The sequence below is a fragment of the Notolepis coatsorum genome (assembly GCF_963971535.1).
Source record: "Notolepis coatsorum genome assembly, chromosome: 17".
In the NCBI taxonomy this organism is placed as follows: domain Eukaryota; kingdom Metazoa; phylum Chordata; class Actinopteri; order Aulopiformes; family Paralepididae; genus Notolepis; species Notolepis coatsorum.
In genome coordinates, this window is record NC_140181.1 from 97,748,514 (window position 1) to 97,767,852 (window position 19,339).

Sequence of the window (19,339 nt, forward strand, 5' to 3'; positions counted from 1 at the left end):
AATGTCATGATTAGATTAGTTTAGATGATTCGATTAGATTCTTATATCTGTATGTTGTGTATGTCATTGATTGATTGATTGAAAAGTTTATTAACAGATTGCAGAATGGGTACAGTACAGTACAGCTCAATACATACAATTGTTAAGGGGATGCAGACCAGAGAAAGACTTTCGTCATAAATGTCATGAATTGAAAATGGGGGACCCTGATGTAAACAAGACTAAACTCTTTCTCTGGTCTGCATCCCCTTAACAATTGTGTGTATTGAGCCGTACTGTATTGTACCCATTCTGCAATCTGTTAATTAAAATGTTCAATCAATCAGTATATATTTGTTATTTATTTTTGGTATAGTGCTTAACAAGCATAATTTAATGTTGCCCAGTTGTGGCCTGTTGAGGGGCAATACATATCAAAAGTTCCAAAACATCTATTCTGTTTGTATTTGTATGATCCACTATATAAACATAGTAATTATAATATCTACATACATGGCATTTGATTGGAGGCTAGTCTCACTTTGTCCCACAGCAACATTAAAATAGTTTAGATTTGTGTATGTTGTTTATGCAAAAAAAATCTTGAAAGTAACGCAATAGTTACTTTCTGAAGTAACTAGTTACTTTTATAACTTGTAACTGAGTAAGTAATTTAGTAACTTTTTGGAAGAAGTACCTAGTAACTGTAACTAGTTACTTTTTTAAAGTAACTTGCCCAACACTGGTCGTCGGACACAAAAATAAAATATAATTAATTAATTCTCACACACACACACACACACACACACACACACACACACACACACACACACACACACACACACACACACACACACACACACACACACACACACACACACACACACACACACACACACACACACACACACACACACACACACACACACACACACACACGTTACAAACCCAAGACGAAGCGTTGAGTAACTGGTTTGAGTGGATGACTGTAGTGCAGGGGTGTAAAGTACTTGAGTAATTGTACTTCGTTACAATACTTAAGTACTGTTTTTGGGGATTTGTACTTTACTCAAGTATTATTAGAGGTTTGTATACTTTTATTCAATTACATTTCAGAAAAAGAAAAAAAACATACTTTGTACTCCTTACATTTAAAATGCAGACCTATAAAGTACAAAGTACAAATCTCGCAGGTCCAACCATTTTAATTAGTACTTTTGTTTCTCTGGCCGAACTAACGTTAACGTTATTGATCCTTCGGCCGCACTTAATTTAAAAACAGCCAATCAAGGGGCGGTCAGGTGGCGTAGCGGAGATTGCATTCGAATCCAGCTCACAGCTCCGGGGTTGTCACCAGCTTGGCTGGCCGTTCACACTAATACAATTGGCAGTATTAGAGGGTGGGAGAAGCTGGCGGGGTGGGTCCGGGTCGTTGTAAACAGCGACTCCTACAGTTCGGTCGGGGCGCCTGCTAAGCGCGGATAGGATCTAAGTGGGATAGTGTGATCCTTCCACACGCTACGCCCTCTCAGTGAGAGTCCGCGCTGCCAGGTGAAAAGAAGCGGTTGATTGGCTAGACGTGTGTCGGAGGAAGCACGTGATAGCCTCCACTCTCCCAGACCGACTGTGGGGGGTAAGTACGCAGCGACCAGGAAGGGGATTGGTAATTGGCATAACGACTAACATTGGTATGGGAGAAAATCGGAGGGAAAAGGAGGGGGGAAAAGATAAAAAAAAAAAAAAAAAAACAGACAATCAAATCCCCATCAATGCAAAATGAACCCGCCCATACCCATGCTGATTGGTCCTTGTGCAAGACTAGAAAGCGGGGATCTTTGATTAAACACCTGCTATCAGAAGAATAGACAGTCAGAGTGACAAGCTACAAAATGAAAACTTGGCCCAGTCAGAGTGACAAGCTACAAAATGAAAACTTGGCCCAGTCAGAGTGACAAGCTACAAAATGAAAACTTGGCCCACGATGGAATGTGAGTTGAGACCCATTGTCTATCCCGTGCAAAAAAAAAAACGTTTACTTTTTAGTACTTAAGTACATTTAAAAGCGCCATTTTTTTTTAACTTTTACTCAAGTATGTTTTTAGCCAGATACTCTTTTACTTGAGTATGATTTTGAGACGGTACCCATACTTTCACTTGAGTATAATTTCTGGGTACTTTTAACTTTTTACACCCCTGCTGTAGTGTGTGAGTGGTGTGTTTCTCCGCTGGCTGTAGTGTGTGAGTGGTGTGTTTCTCCGCTGGCTGTAGTGTGTGAGTGGTGTGTTTCTCCGCTGGCTGTAGTGTGTGAGTGGTGTGTTTCTCCGCTGGCTGGCTGGCTGTAGTGTGTGTGTGGTGTGTTTCTCCGCTGGCTGGCTGGCTGTAGTGTGTGAGTGGTGTGTTTCTCCGCTGGCTGGCTGGCTGTAGTGTGTGAGTGGTGTGTTTCTCCGCTGGCTGGCTGGCTGTAGTGTGTGTGTGGTGTGTTTCTCCACTGGCTGGCTGGCTGGCTGGCTGTGTGTGTGTGTGGGCGGCAGACCTTTGACTTCACAGTCGTGGAAGGAGCTGGCTCCCTCCCGCTTGGTGTTCAGCCCCCCACCACAGGAGAAGCACAGGGTGCGCCCCGGGTCAGGCTGGTAGGTGCCCTGCGGGCAGGCCTGGCACGGCTTGAACCCGTCACCGGAGAAGGACCCCGTGGGACACTGGCCTGGGGGTGGTTTGGAAGAACATCGGCGGGCAGGTTAATGGATCATGGAGGTAAGAACATGTTTGTCATTAGGGATCATTAGGGATCATTAGGGATCATTAGAGATTGTGCACAAAGACACAGATACTGCCTTTTCTTTTTTTTTAGACATTGAAAGATGTTAGATGTCATGCGATCGCATGTGCATATGGGCAACACGGTGTGAGATGAGGGTATGTATGCCCTCTCAGTTATATTTTCCCTATAATAAATAGTTACAATATATAATCGAATAATCCAATAATCTAAATCGAATCTAATATATAATCTGAAAAAAATAACTAAATGCTAAATATACTAAATATATGCAATATATAATCTAATAATCCAATAATCTAATCTAATATATAATCTAAAAATGCTAAATGATAAAAATGCTAAATGCTAAATATATGATCTGATGAAGTATACAGTATTCACATACAGTACATAAATGAAAATGTATGTGTCTGATAAAGAGATAGGGATATGCGTAGATGAAAAGGTATGTATCTGATATGGATATATTATTAAAAGATTGTATAATTGGCTGATATGAACATAGATAATGTATGTAAAAGCTAAATAGTATATTATGCTGTATTGTGTTATGAATTAATTATGAGTAGGTATTGCTGTATTGTATTATGAATTGATTATGCGTATATATTGTTGTATTGTATTATGAATTTGATTAGGAATATTTACTGTTGTTTTAATTGTCTGTATGACATGTGAATGTGTATAAAGTCTGTAACTGTATTTTACGTGTTATGGACCCCAGGAATGGGGATCCAAATAAACTTAAACTTAAACATAAGGTGTGTGTACCGAGGAGGGGGCGAGACCACAGTGCCCCTACCTGCACAGGAGGAGATGTTGCGCGCCCCCGCGGGTCCGTGGCCGTCGCTGCCAGGGCAAAGGTCACAGGCCAGCTGCCCCTCCTTCTCCTGGAAGGTGCCGGGGGGGCACTGGACACAGCGCTCCTGTTCCCCGTGGTAGTAGGACCCGGGCGAGCATCTGACTGAGAGAACAGCCACAGAGGCTCTGGTCAGAGATGAACATCATAATAATAATAATAATAATAATAATAATATATATATATATCTTCTTTTTTTTTGTTGCTTTTCGATCTTTTTCTCCCATCACCCAATTTAGTCGTTATGCCAATTCCCTTCTTGGTTGTTGCGCACATTTCCCCACTGCCGGTCTGGGGAGGGTGTAGACCAGCGACTCGCGACCCAAAGTGGGGTCGTGGGGTAGGTGACAGTGGGGTCGCGCATTGGCAAGTACATTCTTTACATTTTTTATTAATGTTCTGGCAACATATTTTGGCTAAATATGCCTTGTTTTATAAATGTGTATTGATAACATAGTGCTGTAATTACATTTTCTAAATATGCATGATCAAGTTCAACAACGTTTGCTTTTATTTTGATATTCCTTAATTCCACGTTGAAATTACGCGATAGATTAAGTGTGGGGTCGCCAAAAGAAATCCTAAATAAAATGGGGTCGTGGTATAAAAAAGTTTGAGAACCCTTGGTGTAGACTATCACATGCTGCCCCACTGTCGGCCTGGGGAGGGTGTAGACCAGGGGTGCCCAACCTTTTTTGAACCAAGATCTACTTTTTTATTTACCACCTAGCCCGAGAGCTACCAGCCAAAATTGTATATTGTAAGCCATCATTTGAGGCTTTATAAAAGCAGCATAATGAACACAAATCTGTCAGTGCCGAGTCTGACCTCATATTAAATAACAAACAGCATTGCTTGTTGTAGTTAACAAGGAGAGGAAGAGTTGATTTAAAAAAAAAAAATGTATAATCGCATTTTATTAATCAAGATCTACTTGAAATCAGCCCACGATCTACCTGTCGATCGCGATCGACTGGTTGGGCACCACTGGTGTAGACTATCACATGCTGCCCCACTGTCGGCCTGGGGAGGGTGTAGACTATCACATGCTGCCCCACTGTCGGCCTGGGGAGGGTGTAGACTATCACATGCTGCCCCACTGTCGGCCTGGGGAGGGTGTAGACCGACTACCACATGCCTCCTCCGATACATGTGGAGTCGCCAGCCGCTTCTTTTCACCTGACAGCGAGGAGTTTCACTGGGAGAACGTAACGCGTGCGACGGTTCACGCCATTTCCCCCCAGATCCCCAAGTGCCAGCTGTATTACAAACAGTTCCTATGGATGAGTTCCCAGATGGCCCTGTGTAACAGACGGAGAGGTCAATACTCCTCACTCTGTTCTTACTCGCCACGGAGATACAAGAGAAGCATAGGCGGCGGGTGAGCCGCCTTTTTCTTTTTTGCTTGCACGCAAACGGTGCTGTCCAGGTTCTGATTTCATACAATACACACACCCACTAGGCTACTACAGTGAGCCCCACTCATTTCATATGGTGCAAATTAATTGTTCAAATGAAGTTCAAGTTCAAGTTCAAGTTCTTTAATAGTTGTCATACAGAAGTACAGAATACTTTCATACAAAATGCTTCTTACTGTTACGCTCCAGAGACTGTGCTAGACAAGATAGTATCAAATAACATAATAACATAATATAGCATGAATTTAGAAGAAGAAAATGAGGTCACAGTGTTCGGTATAGACATATGTACAATGTTCTGAGTTACCATATAATATACAATACACAATACTATGCAGTGTACTAATGTACAGTACTATCTAGTGCAAAGCAGAAATGGGATGAGGTACAATTTTAGGTACAATTTACAGTAAGGTGTACGAGTTGTAGTGCAATCCTTCATCCATAAATATAAAGTGTGGGGAGTGGGTGCTACAGTGTGTTTGTTTAAAGTGGGTGTGTGCTATAAGTGTGTGGAGTGGGTGCTACAGTGTGTTTGTTTAAAGTGAGTGTGTGCGTGTGGATGTGTGTGCTATGTGCGTTTGGTGGTTGTTGTTGTGTAGTGTTCATTCATTGTTCGTTTAGCAGCCTGATGGCCTGGGGATAGAAGCTTCTTCTGAGTCTTTCTGTGCTCGCCTTGAGACTCCTGTATCGCTTGCCTGACCGCAGCAGTTCAAAGAGGCAGTTGTTCGGGTGACTGGAGTCTTTAATGATTCTCTTAGCCTTGCCCTTGCAACGCTTGTAGTAAATGTTCTGGAGGGTGGGGAGCCCCCCTCCAATTGTGCGTTCGGCTGAACGTGTCACTCTTTGTAGTGTGCTTTGGTCTTGTGCAGTGCTATTCCCAAACCAGGAGGTGATGTTGCCGGTCAAGATGCTCTCTATTGTACATGAGTAGAAGTTCTTAAGGATCTTCTGGCTGACTTGGAACTTCCTTAGGCGCCTGAGGAAGTAGAGGCGTTGTCGTGCCTTCTTCACAACACTGTTAATGTGTGTGGTCCATGTCAAGTCCTCGGATATGTAGGCTCCGAGGTACTTAAAGCTGTTGACTCTCTCAACCGGTGCCCCGTCGATGCTGAGGGGGCTGTAGTCCTTGACCCCCGACCTCCTGAAGTCCACAATCATCTCCTTTGTTTTGCTGACGTTCAGGGAGAGGCTGTTTTCCTGGCACCATCCCGCCAGGACCTTGACCTCTTCCAGGTAGGCCCTCTCGTCGTTGGCAGAGATCAGGCCCACCACCACTGTGTCGTCAGCAAATTTGACGATTGTATTGCTACTCCGCTGAGCCACACAGTCGTGTGTGTACAGGGAGTAGAGGAGGGGACTCAGAACACAGCCCTGGGGGGCCCCTATGTTGAGGGTGATGGATGAGGAGGTGCAGTTGCCTGCTCTCACCACCTGGGGTCTGCCAGTCAGGAAGTCCAAGACCCACTGGCAGAGGTCATAGCCCAAGCCCAGGTCCCTGAGCTTGGCTATGAGTATGGAGGGGACTATGGTATTGAATGCCGAGCTGTAGTCGATGAATAGCATTCTCACATAGTTCCCCTGCCTCTTGTCCAGGTGTGATGCTGCTGTGTGCAGCACATGGGATATGGCGTCCTCCGTGGACCTGTTGGGGCGGTATGCAAATTGCAGGGGGTCCATGTTGATGGGGAGGGAGGAGCAGATGTAGCCCTTTACTAGCTTCTCGAAGCACTTCATGGCTATGGAGGTGAGAGCTACAGGGCGGTAGTCGTTGAGGCAAGCAGGCTTGGATTTTTTGGGTACAGGGATAATAGTGGACTTCTTCAGGCAGGTGGGGATGACAGCCTGTTCTAAGGACAGGTTAAATATGTCAGTGAATACTGGGGCCAGTTGGTCGGCACAGACTTTTAGGACGCGGCCGGGGATGCCGTCTGGACCTGCTGCCTTCCTGATATTCACTTCTAGGCATCCAATATGATTAACCATTGTCTTACCTTAATGCAACAAAAAAAAATGCGACGTTTCGCGCATCAATGATCTTTTCTGCTTTAAGTTTGTCTGTGAGATCACTTTCAACGTGAAGCGGACTCAGAGTTGACTGTCTCTCCTGGCGGCCTGTATATTTTCCCTAACAGAGTTGCACTTCCGCGTTCGGTTTGCACGATCTGATTGGCCACTGAAGTTTTTTTCAGCGCCAATCGCGTTACTCCTAACAAACCGGTTAAGCTTGGCGACTCTTTCGAAGTCGCTCTCTTTAGAAGTTGGTTAAGGTTAGGGTTAGGGTTAGGGTAACAGCCTGCTGGCGCGATTGTTAGGAGTAACGCGATTGGCGCTGAAAAAAACGTCAGTGGCCAATCAGATTGCGCAAACCGAACGCGGAAGTGCAACTCCGTTAGGGAAAATATACACACCTCCTGGCGCATATTGTTGTTCTTCTTAGCCAGTTTCGGATGCGCCTCATTGGGAAAGACCGTTCACAAGTTGAGGTGCCGACGGCAATGAAGGAAACGTTTTCCGTAATTTGGATCTCATCATGCTTTGAAAACAATGTACATAGTAGCTCTAAAAAGTTTCCACGGTTTGATTAACTCTGACTCAGTCTCATCATGCCCTCGTAGAGCAAGCCCTTGGCCTCAGGTGATCCGTGTTATGCCCAGGCGGCATGTAACTTGGAATGGAGTTCCAGGTCTTGGCAGCTCTCACGGAGAGGGCTGATTTGCTAAATGTACTTGTCCTTAACGGAACAGCCAAGTCACCCGGTACAACAGTTCTGGTGAACCTGGAGGTGAAAAATGTGGGGGTGGGGCTAGACCATGGAGGATTTTGAAGACCAGACTGGCATCGGTTAGTTTGATGGTGCGGCGTGATTGGTTACTGCCTGCAGTCTGGAATGTTAAACGGCCACCACACCTACTGCCATTGACACCTTGGTTGGCCGACCCTTGCGTATTGTCACCACCGGGCTGCAGCAGCCTACACACACACAATATCGTAGCCTAGGCCAGTGGTTCCCAAAGTCGGGGTCGCGACCCAAAGGTGGGCCATGAGCAGCCAGGGGAGGGCCGTGAGATGATTTCCAAAAAATTATTTTGCAACAAGTTAGCCCTCTCATAAATAGCACATATAAATGAATAACTAACTTGAACTAACTTAATAGGATTGAAGTGATATTTGGCTTAAAAAATCGGTCGCCTGGCAAAAAAAAAAAGAAAAAAAAAGCCCGACGAGGTGCATTGGGCCGCGGCTCTCTGACGCCTTATTTTCTGGGTCCCGGCCTGAAAAGTTTAGGAACCCCTGGCCTAGGCTGCCTATAATAATGCGCAGACTGGGGCTGCTGGTTTGGGTCGGCATAGCCTAGCCTGGCCTTACATACCCGCCGCCTATGAAGATAAGATAAGATAAGATAAGATATTCCTTTATTGATCCCCTTGGAGAAATTCAGGCATCATAGCAGCATGGGGGAGGGGAGGTACAGGTATGGGCAGGGTAATAGTAGAAGACTTAATACAAGCCATACAATTATAGTACAGTAGAAAAGTAAAAAATATTCAACAATATAATTAACTCTGAATATACACATCTGAACAAGTAGGCAGTGTGATCAAAGGTGCAGATGAGGGTCTGTATGCCCTATCAGTTATATTATGCATTACCATAATTATGGTTACAATAAATACTAGGATCTAAATGTATACTATGAGTAAGTAAGTATACAGTGTACAAGAGCTCATTCTACTGTTCCGCTTGTTTTTAAATTGATCTAGATTATAAAAAGAATGATTTACCCGATTGGATAAATGCTGGTGCTCTAATGCGACATCTAGCGGCTGAATGATATCTATAGCACAGCTGCTGTCCTCGTCATAAATCGATCAATACAGACCGTATTAATTAATGTTATGTTTCTTTTTCAAATGTAGCCAAGAGTAAAGACCCTAACTGTTGTGAAGGGCCAGATTAAACCGAATATATATATTTATTATATATATATATTTAATTGTATTTGTATATTCTCTAATATTCCTTGATATCCCTTGTATATTCCTTGTACAATATGCATTGAATATCCATTCTAGCCTACTGAACATCCCATAATAGTCTCCATTCTACTATTGGTCGAGACCTTGGTGCCAGGCTGCCATACCCCCCAGACCCAGTTCAAACGTACCGCTCAACATGTACGAACAAGTCCTAGTTCCGCGTAGGAATCTGGCTACCGCACCACTAATGGGACTATTTGTTCATAGTGCGTATATATACTGCGCTACTAAAGTAGGACTTTCTTTTCAGTCCAGTTTCTTACCCTCCAATAGAGTGACAGACGTAAAGCCTCCCCGCGACGCCACGTGTGGGAGTAAGGCCAAGTTCGGCCTACCATCGGTATTGAGACATCGTGTATATTAATATTTGAATAGTCATATTTGGCACTATATCGACGTAGTCTATTAAGCTAATAATAGTCTGTTAATATATAGTGCTTCGTGCGGTGAGAATACTACCGTAGTCAGCACCCCATCGTTTCGGGCAGAAAACTGGCTGCTTATCCAGGATGATCGACCCCATGTGAGATTGCACCCGAGGAGCCCCAGAGCCGACGAGCGAGTGGACCTGTATACCGGATTATTCTACCGACGACAGCCCGCCTTCCCAGGCACGGATTATGCTTTGTATACGTTGATTATTCCATGGATAAAGACCCCCGACACTGCCGTGTGTTGGAACCCCCCCCCCTGGAGAGGACGCAAGGTGAGGAGACGCTCTGCAAGACGAGGTCGCTTCACGTCTCTCCTCCGTGGACCGGAGGACGCCGGCCCACAAAGAGTCCATCTGCTTTCATCTGTGGTCCAAGGATCGCCGGCGCATTGAACGGCACTACAGTGGGTTCACCTGGGATACCCTTGGCCGGATGAGGCAGCCGGACTCTACCCCCCCCCCCCCTTCCTACTCCTGTCGGCTTACAAGCGACCGGATTAACCCCCCCTAGTGTATCCAGTCTATAATCATTAAAGTATCATTGCTGTTATTCCTTAAACTATTCCAGGTTGTATATGTACCACCTGCGCCTTCAGAGATTGGACATTCTCTATTGATATACCGACGGATACTCTTGCCATAAAAGTGCATACTAATTCCCATTCATAAATGTGATTGATTTGATTAAGTGCTTGCTCTACACACCATCGCTGTGTAGAAATAAAGACCTATTTCTAATTCGTACATTTGTGTTGGATCCGTTTCATCTACGTGACAGTGTTCATCATAATATATTTATGCCGAGTACTGGGTGGCCGAATATTAAGTACAAAGGTAGTGGTAGTAAGTATCATATCTAGTAATACAGTCAGGGAATTGTACCCCTCAGTTACAATTGGTCCTTCGAGCCGGAGGGTAATTAGTGTAATATTAATATAGTGTTATTAATATTGAAATGGCCTATGATGAACACTCCACGAAACGATCCTCCTAACCAACGCCCGCAGCGCGAACGACGGCTCCCTCAGTACTTAGAGGCGTACGCTGTCAGTCAACAACCTAGTCTTCTACTAACAGTAAACGCGGTAAAACTAGAAAGTAAAAGTATGTCTAACCCCAACGCCCAGACTACCCCGACCATAGAGGCCCCTACGGGTTCTAATGTAACTGACCAAGTTCACGGTGGGGACCAGTGGGAACCAGACATGACTTCACACCCCGCCAGTACTGAAGAAGTAGTCCCCGATGAGTCCCGGGAGGAATACAACGCTACCGAGAGAGAACTCGGCACGGAAGAAGACGGGGAGAGCACCGTGGAGATAGAGCTCCAAGGCTCCGCAAGGAGTACCCCGAGGGAAGGCTCCCCTATACAACCGCCTTCTCCCAGCGAGGCAGAGAGGACCCTACAGCAGGCCTTCCTCATCAGCCTGAACGCCGCTGCTGAACGCGACCGACTGCAGATCCAGCAGCGGAGCGAAGAAGAGCATATACGTCTAGAAATAAGACGCATTCAGAGGGAAGAGAATGTGGCCCGAGACCGAGCAGACAGCCAGCGAGCAGCTGCTGGTGCTCTACGGGACGCAGAGCGCGACAGACAGCAAGCGCAACTAATAGAACAGCTGATCAGACGGACAACACCCTCTCCCTCCGCCAGAGGCTCCAGGAACTCGTCTAGACACACCTCCAGGGCGGCATCCCCTAGCCGAGTAAACAACCCTGAACTTGACCAACAGACGAGGTCTATACCCCCCACAGACCACCTCCCCCCACCGGTCCAAGCGAGACCTAGCAACCGGGAAGGAGCAGCATATCCTGTGGAGAGGCTAAACCAGAGACTACAAGCACTGGATGACCTAACTGAAGACGAAGAGGAAGAGGAGGAGAACCACGCCCGACGACAGCACAGTACTCTACCGGACCAGGAGGTCCGGTACAGCCCAGGCTATACTCCCGCGGAGCTGCGCTACAGACCCCCGACTCTATACACGGGTGAGCACGACGCACGACCCGTACCGAGGAACAGCACCTGGACAAGCGGGCCATGGTACACTGCCGGTACCAGCCCATACCAAGGAGCGGGAGGAGACTCGCCTAGGAGGCCTCTCCCCCAACGCTCGCCGATGTATCCACAGTCAGCGTCATACATTGGCACGCCTATGGTACCCGACTTCACCCAAGAGAACCGGGCCCAGTATACAGAACTCCGCATGTGTCTGGAGACCATGTTGGTGGATGTATTGGATGAACGCCACAAATACGCCATCCTACTGAAGCACTTAAAGGTACCCCGCGCACATAATATAGCGCTCGCCTACGCGACTTCCACCACCCCATACACAGCAGCGCTGGTAGCATTGGACCAGAGGTATGGGCGCATATGGGATTACGTGATCCAGGAGATCCGACACATCGACCGCTTACCCCCAGCAATAGACAATCGAGCACTGGACGACCTGTCCATCAGAGTGCAGTCCCTGGTAGGGATGTTGGGAGCGCAGAGAGAGAAGGGGAGGCATGAACTTTACGCCAACTCAAATGTGGAAAGGATCTTGGAGAAGCTGCCGCCCGCTCGACAGGAGCGTTTTAGGCGGCAGAGAGACCACCGAGACCCGAATGGCCCCGAACCGAACCTCCTCGATCTAGCAGACTTCCTGGCGAGAGAAGTCAGCAGCCTACGGCTAGATACATTCGGACGGAGCACCCCTGGCTCCAGAGAAGGAACCAGACGACTAAATGATGGAAGAAGATCGGTGACTGTGATGCACCAATCGGAGTCAGTACCGAGCAGCAGGAGCCACAGTACCCCCTCCAGAACGGAGAAGTGGAAGATAGTGTGCCCCTACTGTGAGAAAGAACACTGGCTAGCGCAATGTGACTCCTTCCCCAAGCTGAACGCGGAGGAAGCAAGTCAATGGATAAAGTCCAACAAGCGCTGTTTTCGCTGTGCGCGCTCACACATGGCAGCCGAATGCCGCTTAAAGAAAAGGTGCACCAAGTGCGATGGAGCACATCTGGACACACTTCATGACAGTAACAGACGGCGCCCTTCACCCGCACCATCCAGCAGCAAAGCGAGCGTCATGTACATCGATCCCGCCAGCAGCAGTGGAGCCCGAGTACTCCTAAAAGTAGTGCGTGTGACACTAAGCTACCAGAATAAAGTCCTGGACACTTACGCCGTCCTCGATGACGGGTCAGAGAAGACCCTTCTGCTCGCCTCCGCTGCGGCCCAGCTAGGGCTGCGGGGAAGCGAAACCCAAATGACAATTCGGACAATAAGACGAGATTTGAAGACGATAAAGGGCGAGAATGTCTCATTCTCTATCGCAGCAAGCGGCCAGCCTGAGCGACGGTACCAGATTACAGATGCTTTCACCAGCCAAGAAATAGGACTGTCGCGGTACACATACCCCGTCGCCAAGCTGATGGAGAAATATGCACATCTGCGCAAGTTACCGATCCCGCTCATAGACAATGCTATGCCGACCCTGTTGATAGGCTCCGACCATGCAGACCTCATTGTCCCGATAGACCGGGTTCATACCGGACCCCGAGGCTGTCCTGCAGCAGTCGAGACCCGTTTGGGATGGACTCTCCAAGGCCCGCTCGCCAAATCTCTCAACCGAAGTACAGCCACTAGATGTCTCCACTCCCGAGTCACAGAGGGAGAAACCGCACTCCTGCAACACGTAGAGCGGTTATGGACCTTGGAACAAATGCCCTTTAAGAACGGAAAGAAAGACATTCGCTCTAAAGATGACATTTACGCCATTCACCTCCTCGAGACAGGGACCAAGAGAGTCCCGGTCAACGGCGTGTTGAGATACGCCACGCCACTCCTGCGGCGAGAAGGAATGCCTACTTTCCACGCCAAGACAGACGCCACAGAACGGTACCTGCTGAACACGGAGCGGCGCTTAGCCAAGAACCCCGCCCAAGAGAGTGTATACCGCGCTGAGATTGAGAAGCTCATCACAGCGGGACACGTCACAAAGATGGACATTAAAGAGGCTGACCAGACCACTGAATCGTGGTACGTGCCTCACCACAAGGTCCATCACAACGGTAAAGACCGCATAGTATTTAACTGCAGCTACCAGATCGGATCCCAAAATCTGAATAAAGAGTTACTGCCCGGTCCCACACTCGGCCCCTCCCTACTCGGCGTTCTACTCCGCTTCCGCCAGGAAAAGGTGGCCATCAGCGGGGACATTAAAGGAATGTTCCTGCAGGTGAGATTAGTAGAGGAGGACAAGCCCCTGTTACGGTTCCTATGGAGAGAGAAGCCAGGAGATGAGCACCCAGCCATCTACCAATGGGAAGTCCTCCCCTTCGGAACGACGTGCAGCCCCTGCTGTGCTACATTTGCACTACAGAAACATGTAGCAGAGGACCCAGCAGCGGACGAAGAGGTCCAACACAGCGTAAAGAACAGCTTCTACGTAGACAACTGTCTACAAAGCCTTTCAACCCAGGAAGAAGCCGAGGCTCTCCTGATTAAACTCCGCGCCTCATTGATCAAAGGCGGCTTTGATCTCAGGCAGTGGGCCAGCAGCGATCCGCAAGTACTGCGCAGCCTCTCCTCCGAGGACAAGGCAGCCAGCAGCGAGACCTGGATGGCTACAATCCCGGGAGAAGCCCAGGAGATGACCCTGGGATTGGTGTGGCGATTCAAAACAGATTCGCTTCACTACAGACACAAGCCCCTGACTACGGAGCAGGGAAGGCCGGCGGCGGCGCCGACCACCAGACGGAGTGTGTACACAACACTCGCCCGACAATATGACCCGCTAGGATGTATTCTACCGTACACCACCAGGGCAAAAATGATTGTACGAGCATTGTGGGACAAGGACCAGGGCTGGGACGACCCCATTCCCGCACACCTTACATCCACCTGGAGAGAGTGGGAGATGGAGCTCCACTCACTCCCAGGCGTTAATATGCGCCGAAGCTACTTCCCACCCACGGTGAGGCCAGAGACATGTAAAATGGACTTACACGTCTTCAGTGACGCCTCAGAGGTCGCATACGGATCAGTAGCCTACTTGCGGGCCCAAGAAAGGGGGGGAGAGATCTACACAGCATTTGTCCTCGCCCGCTCGAGAATAGCCCCACGCAAGCAACAATCTATCCCACGCCTAGAGCTCTGCGCAGCCCTAGCCGGAGCGCACCTAGCCACGCTCATCCAACGTGAGCTCACCATACCGGTGTCTAGAACAATCCTGTGGTCAGATTCCACGACAGTACTCGCCTGGATCAAATCGGACTCATGCAAGTACAAAGTCTTCGTGGGAGTCAGAGTCACCGAGATTCAAGACTTAACCGAAGAGTTAACCGGAGAAACAGAGTGGCGCTACGTTGATACAAAACAGAACCCAGCTGACGTCATCACCCGGGGAATGCCCCTAGATGACCTCACCCGTCGCAATGTCTACAGTGACGGCCCAGCATTCCTAAAGCTCCCGGAAGGAGAGTGGCCCACGCCTATCCCGAGGAAAGCCAGTCAGGAGGAGGCTGAGAATAAGAAGCCTGTGTTCTGTGGATTGAGCACTGTTATCTACCCAGTTACCCCCAACACACTCCTGATGGGGCGGCTAGATCCTGCATTACCCCAGACAATGTACCGGCCTGAAGAAGCGAACGGCCGACGAATGTGGAGGTACAGTCAAGTATTAGCCGACAAGTTTTGGAGCAGTTTCCTACTGCACTACCTACCGTCTCTACAGACCCGCCAGAAGTGGGTAAAGGAGAGAGACAATTTGACAGAAGGAACAGTCGTCATGATTATTGATCAATCACTGCCCAGAGCTATGTGGCCGGCCGGCCGCGTAAGCAAAGTGATCACCGGTGCCGACGGCAAGGTCCGAGCAGCTGAAGTGCTTGTCCAGGGTCGCACTTACACCCGTCCCGTGGCGAGGCTCATAGAACTGCCCCGACTCCCAGACACAATCGATGATGACCATGACCCTATAACCCTATGACTTTGTGAAGTTGATTGACCCCTACAGCAAACCCTTATGTGTAAATAGACAACGCGATTAATCTGTCTCTGCTTAACTGATTAGGTCTGGGACCAATCAGGGGGTGGCTGTTGTGAAGGGCCAGATTAAACCGAATATATATATTTATTATATATATATATTTAATTGTATTTGTATATTCTCTAATATTCCTTGATATCCCTTGTATATTCCTTGTACAATATGCATTGAATATCCATTCTAGCCTACTGAACATCCCATAATAGTCTCCATTCTACTATTGGTCGAGACCTTGGTGCCAGGCTGCCATACCCCCCAGACCCAGTTCAAACGTACCGCTCAACATGTACGAACAAGTCCTAGTTCCGCGTAGGAATCTGGCTACCGCACCACTAATGGGACTATTTGTTCATAGTGCGTATATATACTGCGCTACTAAAGTAGGACTTTCTTTTCAGTCCAGTTTCTTACCCTCCAATAGAGTGACAGACGTAAAGCCTCCCCGCGACGCCACGTGTGGGAGTAAGGCCAAGTTCGGCCTACCATCGGTATTGAGACATCGTGTATATTAATATTTGAATAGTCATATTTGGCACTATATCGTCGAGTTGGACGTAGTCTATTAAGCTAATAATAGTCTGTTAATATATAGTGCTTCGTGCGGTGAGAATACTACCGTAGTCAGCACCCCATCGTTTCGGGCAGAAAACTGGCTGCTTATCCAGGATGATCGACCCCATGTGAGATTGCACCCGAGGAGCCCCAGAGCCGACGAGCGAGTGGACCTGTATACCGGATTATTCTACCGACGACAGCCCGCCTTCCCAGGCACGGATTATGCTTTGTATACGTTGATTATTCCATGGATAAAGACCCCCGACACTGCCGTGTGTTGGAACCCCCCCCCCTGGAGAGGACGCAAGGTGAGGAGACGCTCTGCAAGACGAGGTCGCTTCACGTCTCTCCTCCGTGGACCGGAGGACGCCGGCCCACAAAGAGTCCATCAGCTTTCATCTGCGGTCCAAGGATCGCCGGCGCATTGAACGGCACTACAGTGGGTTCACCTGGGATACCCTTGGCCGGATGAGGCAGCCGGACTCTACCCCCCCCCCCCTTCCTACTCCTGTCGGCTTACAAGCGACCGGATTAACCCCCCCTAGTGTATCCAGTCTATAATCATTAAAGTATCATTGCTGTTATTCCTTAAACTATTCCAGGTTGTATATGTACCACCTGCGCCTTCAGAGATTGGACATTCTCTATTGATATACCGACGAATACTCTTGCCATAAAAGTGCATACTAATTCCCATTCATAAATGTGATTGATTTGATTAAGTGCTTGCTCTACACACCATCGCTGTGTAGAAATAAAGACCTATTTCTAATTCGTACATTTGTGTTGGATCCGTTTCATCTACGTGACAGTGTTCATCATAATATATTTATGCCGAGTACTGGGTGGCCGAATATTAAGTACAAAGGTAGTGGTAGTAAGTATCATATCTAGTAATACAGTCAGGGAATTGTACCCCTCAGTTACACTAACCCTATCAAAACAGCAGTCAAATTGTATATTTTCAGCACTACGTTTGTTTACAGATGTTTTTAAAATGTTTAGAAAATAAGAGTTTGATGACTAAATCTAGATGTAACACTGCCATTGGAAAGAGGAGATTTGGCCCTATCCATAGATGTACAGTATGACTTGGCCATAATAAGGTCATTTATAGGCCTGATATTCTATATTCTATATTCAAATGCTCGGTCATGAAACCTTCAAGTGAAAAATTGCTACATTTATATTTGAGGTTTTGGCCCCAAACGGCAGACGATACACTCCTCCTCGTCACCCCACTCTCTGGTCTTACCACAGCGCCCGCCGTCCCTCTCGCGGCCGGGCCCACAGTTCTCCTGGCTGGAGGAGGCCTGCGGAAGCTTCTGGGCCACCTCGTACTCCAGTCCCGCCACGCGGATCAGGAAGCGCTCCTGGTTGATGGACTTCTTCAGGGCCTTGATGTACGTCTTCACCTGCTTCTCCATGCGCTGCCTCAGGCAGCTCAGGTTGCAGCTTCCTGCTCGGAGAGAAGGGACACACGGCACCTAAAATACTGGATATCATTTCCGGTTGGTATTTTGTGAACGCTTATATACAGTAACTGTAATACAGGAATCGGTGCTGTGTTATTTTAATAATAATAATAATAATAATAATAATAATAATAATAATAATAATAATAATAATAATAATAATAATAATAATAATAATAATAATAATAATAATAATAATAATAATAATAATTCATTTATTTTGTATGGCGCTTCTCAATGACCCAAAGTCGCTGACAATAGGCAAAGAACAAAGAAACAAAGAAACATATAACCACAGGGAAACAGGGAACATATGAGTATGCAAGAACATAAAACCACGAGTAACAGACAACAAATACAGGAGCCAGGAGAGGAGAGAACAGAGGGCAGGGGAAAAGGAGGTGGTACAGTAGGTTGGAGGAGGGTGGTTATGGGTAGGGAAGGTTGAATGCTAGAGAGAACAGCAGGGCTTGACATTAAGGCTTGTCCTATTGTCCGGGACAAGTAAAAAAAATGGTCGGACAAGCATAATAGAATTTAACTTGTCCGATCGGACAAGTAAAAAAAAAATATATATATATATTCCCCAAACGAATAGTAACGTTATTCCATCTGATCAGAAAGTGCCTGTCTCACAGTGTCACACTGGAAACTCTCAATCTCTGTACGTCAATATTACTTGTCCTCGCCAAACGGCGAGCGTCTTCTGAGTGCTCGCTTAGTTGACACTGACAGTGGCACGAGACCCGCGAAAATATCAGAATGGTTTATAGAGGGCGGCTGAGTGGCGCAGTGGGCAAGACGCTCGCCACTAACGCAGGAGATGCTGGTATCGAGCCCAGCTCTCGGCGTTGCTACCGGCTTGGCCGGCCGATTGGCAAGTGTTAGAGGGTGGGAAAGCCGGTGGGTGGGGATTGGACGTTGTGGACAGCGACTCCTACAGGTCGGTTGGGGACGCCTGTACAGCAGAAACAGGAAGTATCGGGGGCAGCGTGAGCCTCCCACGCGTTACTCCTCGCCACTGAGAGTTCGAGCTGTCTGGTGAAAAGATGCGACAGGCTGCCTCCTCGTGTACCGGAGGGGACACGTGATGCAAGGCTTCTATCCTCACTACATCCGACCAGTGGGAGGCATAGTCTAGCAATGTTCAAGACAGGGGAGGGATGAATTGGAATTACGAAATTGGGATGGGAGACAAATTTAAAAATAAGGAGAAAAAGTGGATAAAAAAATAAGAATGGTTTATAGAATGTTTAATAAAAGTTCCCACGATACTGGCCATTCTCTCAATCAAGGGAGCACTCGCAAACATGCTGTGCTACAGTATTTGAAGAGGATAACGTTAAACACAGCAGAAGATGGAGAACAGACACAGACTGACCAACAGGGAACTGCATCCAACCCTAGTACAACCCTCGAGTCTAAGGTAAGGTCACATTAAAATCACAGAGGTGTAATGTTAGTCTATTGGAACTGTATACAGTAGTCCGCTGCTAGTTAGCATTCTAGCTTGATAGTGGGCTGCTTGCTAGCTAATGTTAGCCCTGTGTGTGAAAACACTTTACACAGCAGTAATAGCTAACAGTTGAGCAGTTGATTTGCTCAAAGAAGCCCGCCCAATGTTAGCTAGGTGTATCTATTATATTGACGAGGCTTGACAACCGAGGTTCAAATTTAACTTCACATTTATTGGCTGTTCGTTTACACGTTGTTAATGCATTGGAGTCCAGCGTACAACTGTGTTTGTCTTGACTTCC

General features: G+C 47.4%; 1 protein-coding gene across 1 annotated transcript in view; it reads right to left on the bottom strand.

Annotated features, from left to right (window-relative positions):
- scube3 (signal peptide, CUB domain, EGF-like 3) overlaps positions 1-19,339 on the bottom strand; it is a gene marked incomplete at its 5' end in the record, with an annotated part of 169,706 nt that overhangs the window by 28,862 nt on the left and 121,505 nt on the right. Inside the window, 3 exons of the mRNA XM_084333573.1 lie at positions 2,513-2,680; positions 3,561-3,722; positions 17,363-17,566. Coding sequence (XP_084189699.1) covers positions 2,513-2,680; positions 3,561-3,722; positions 17,363-17,566 — 534 coding nt within the window. The remainder of the gene's footprint in view (positions 1-2,512; positions 2,681-3,560; positions 3,723-17,362; positions 17,567-19,339) is intronic.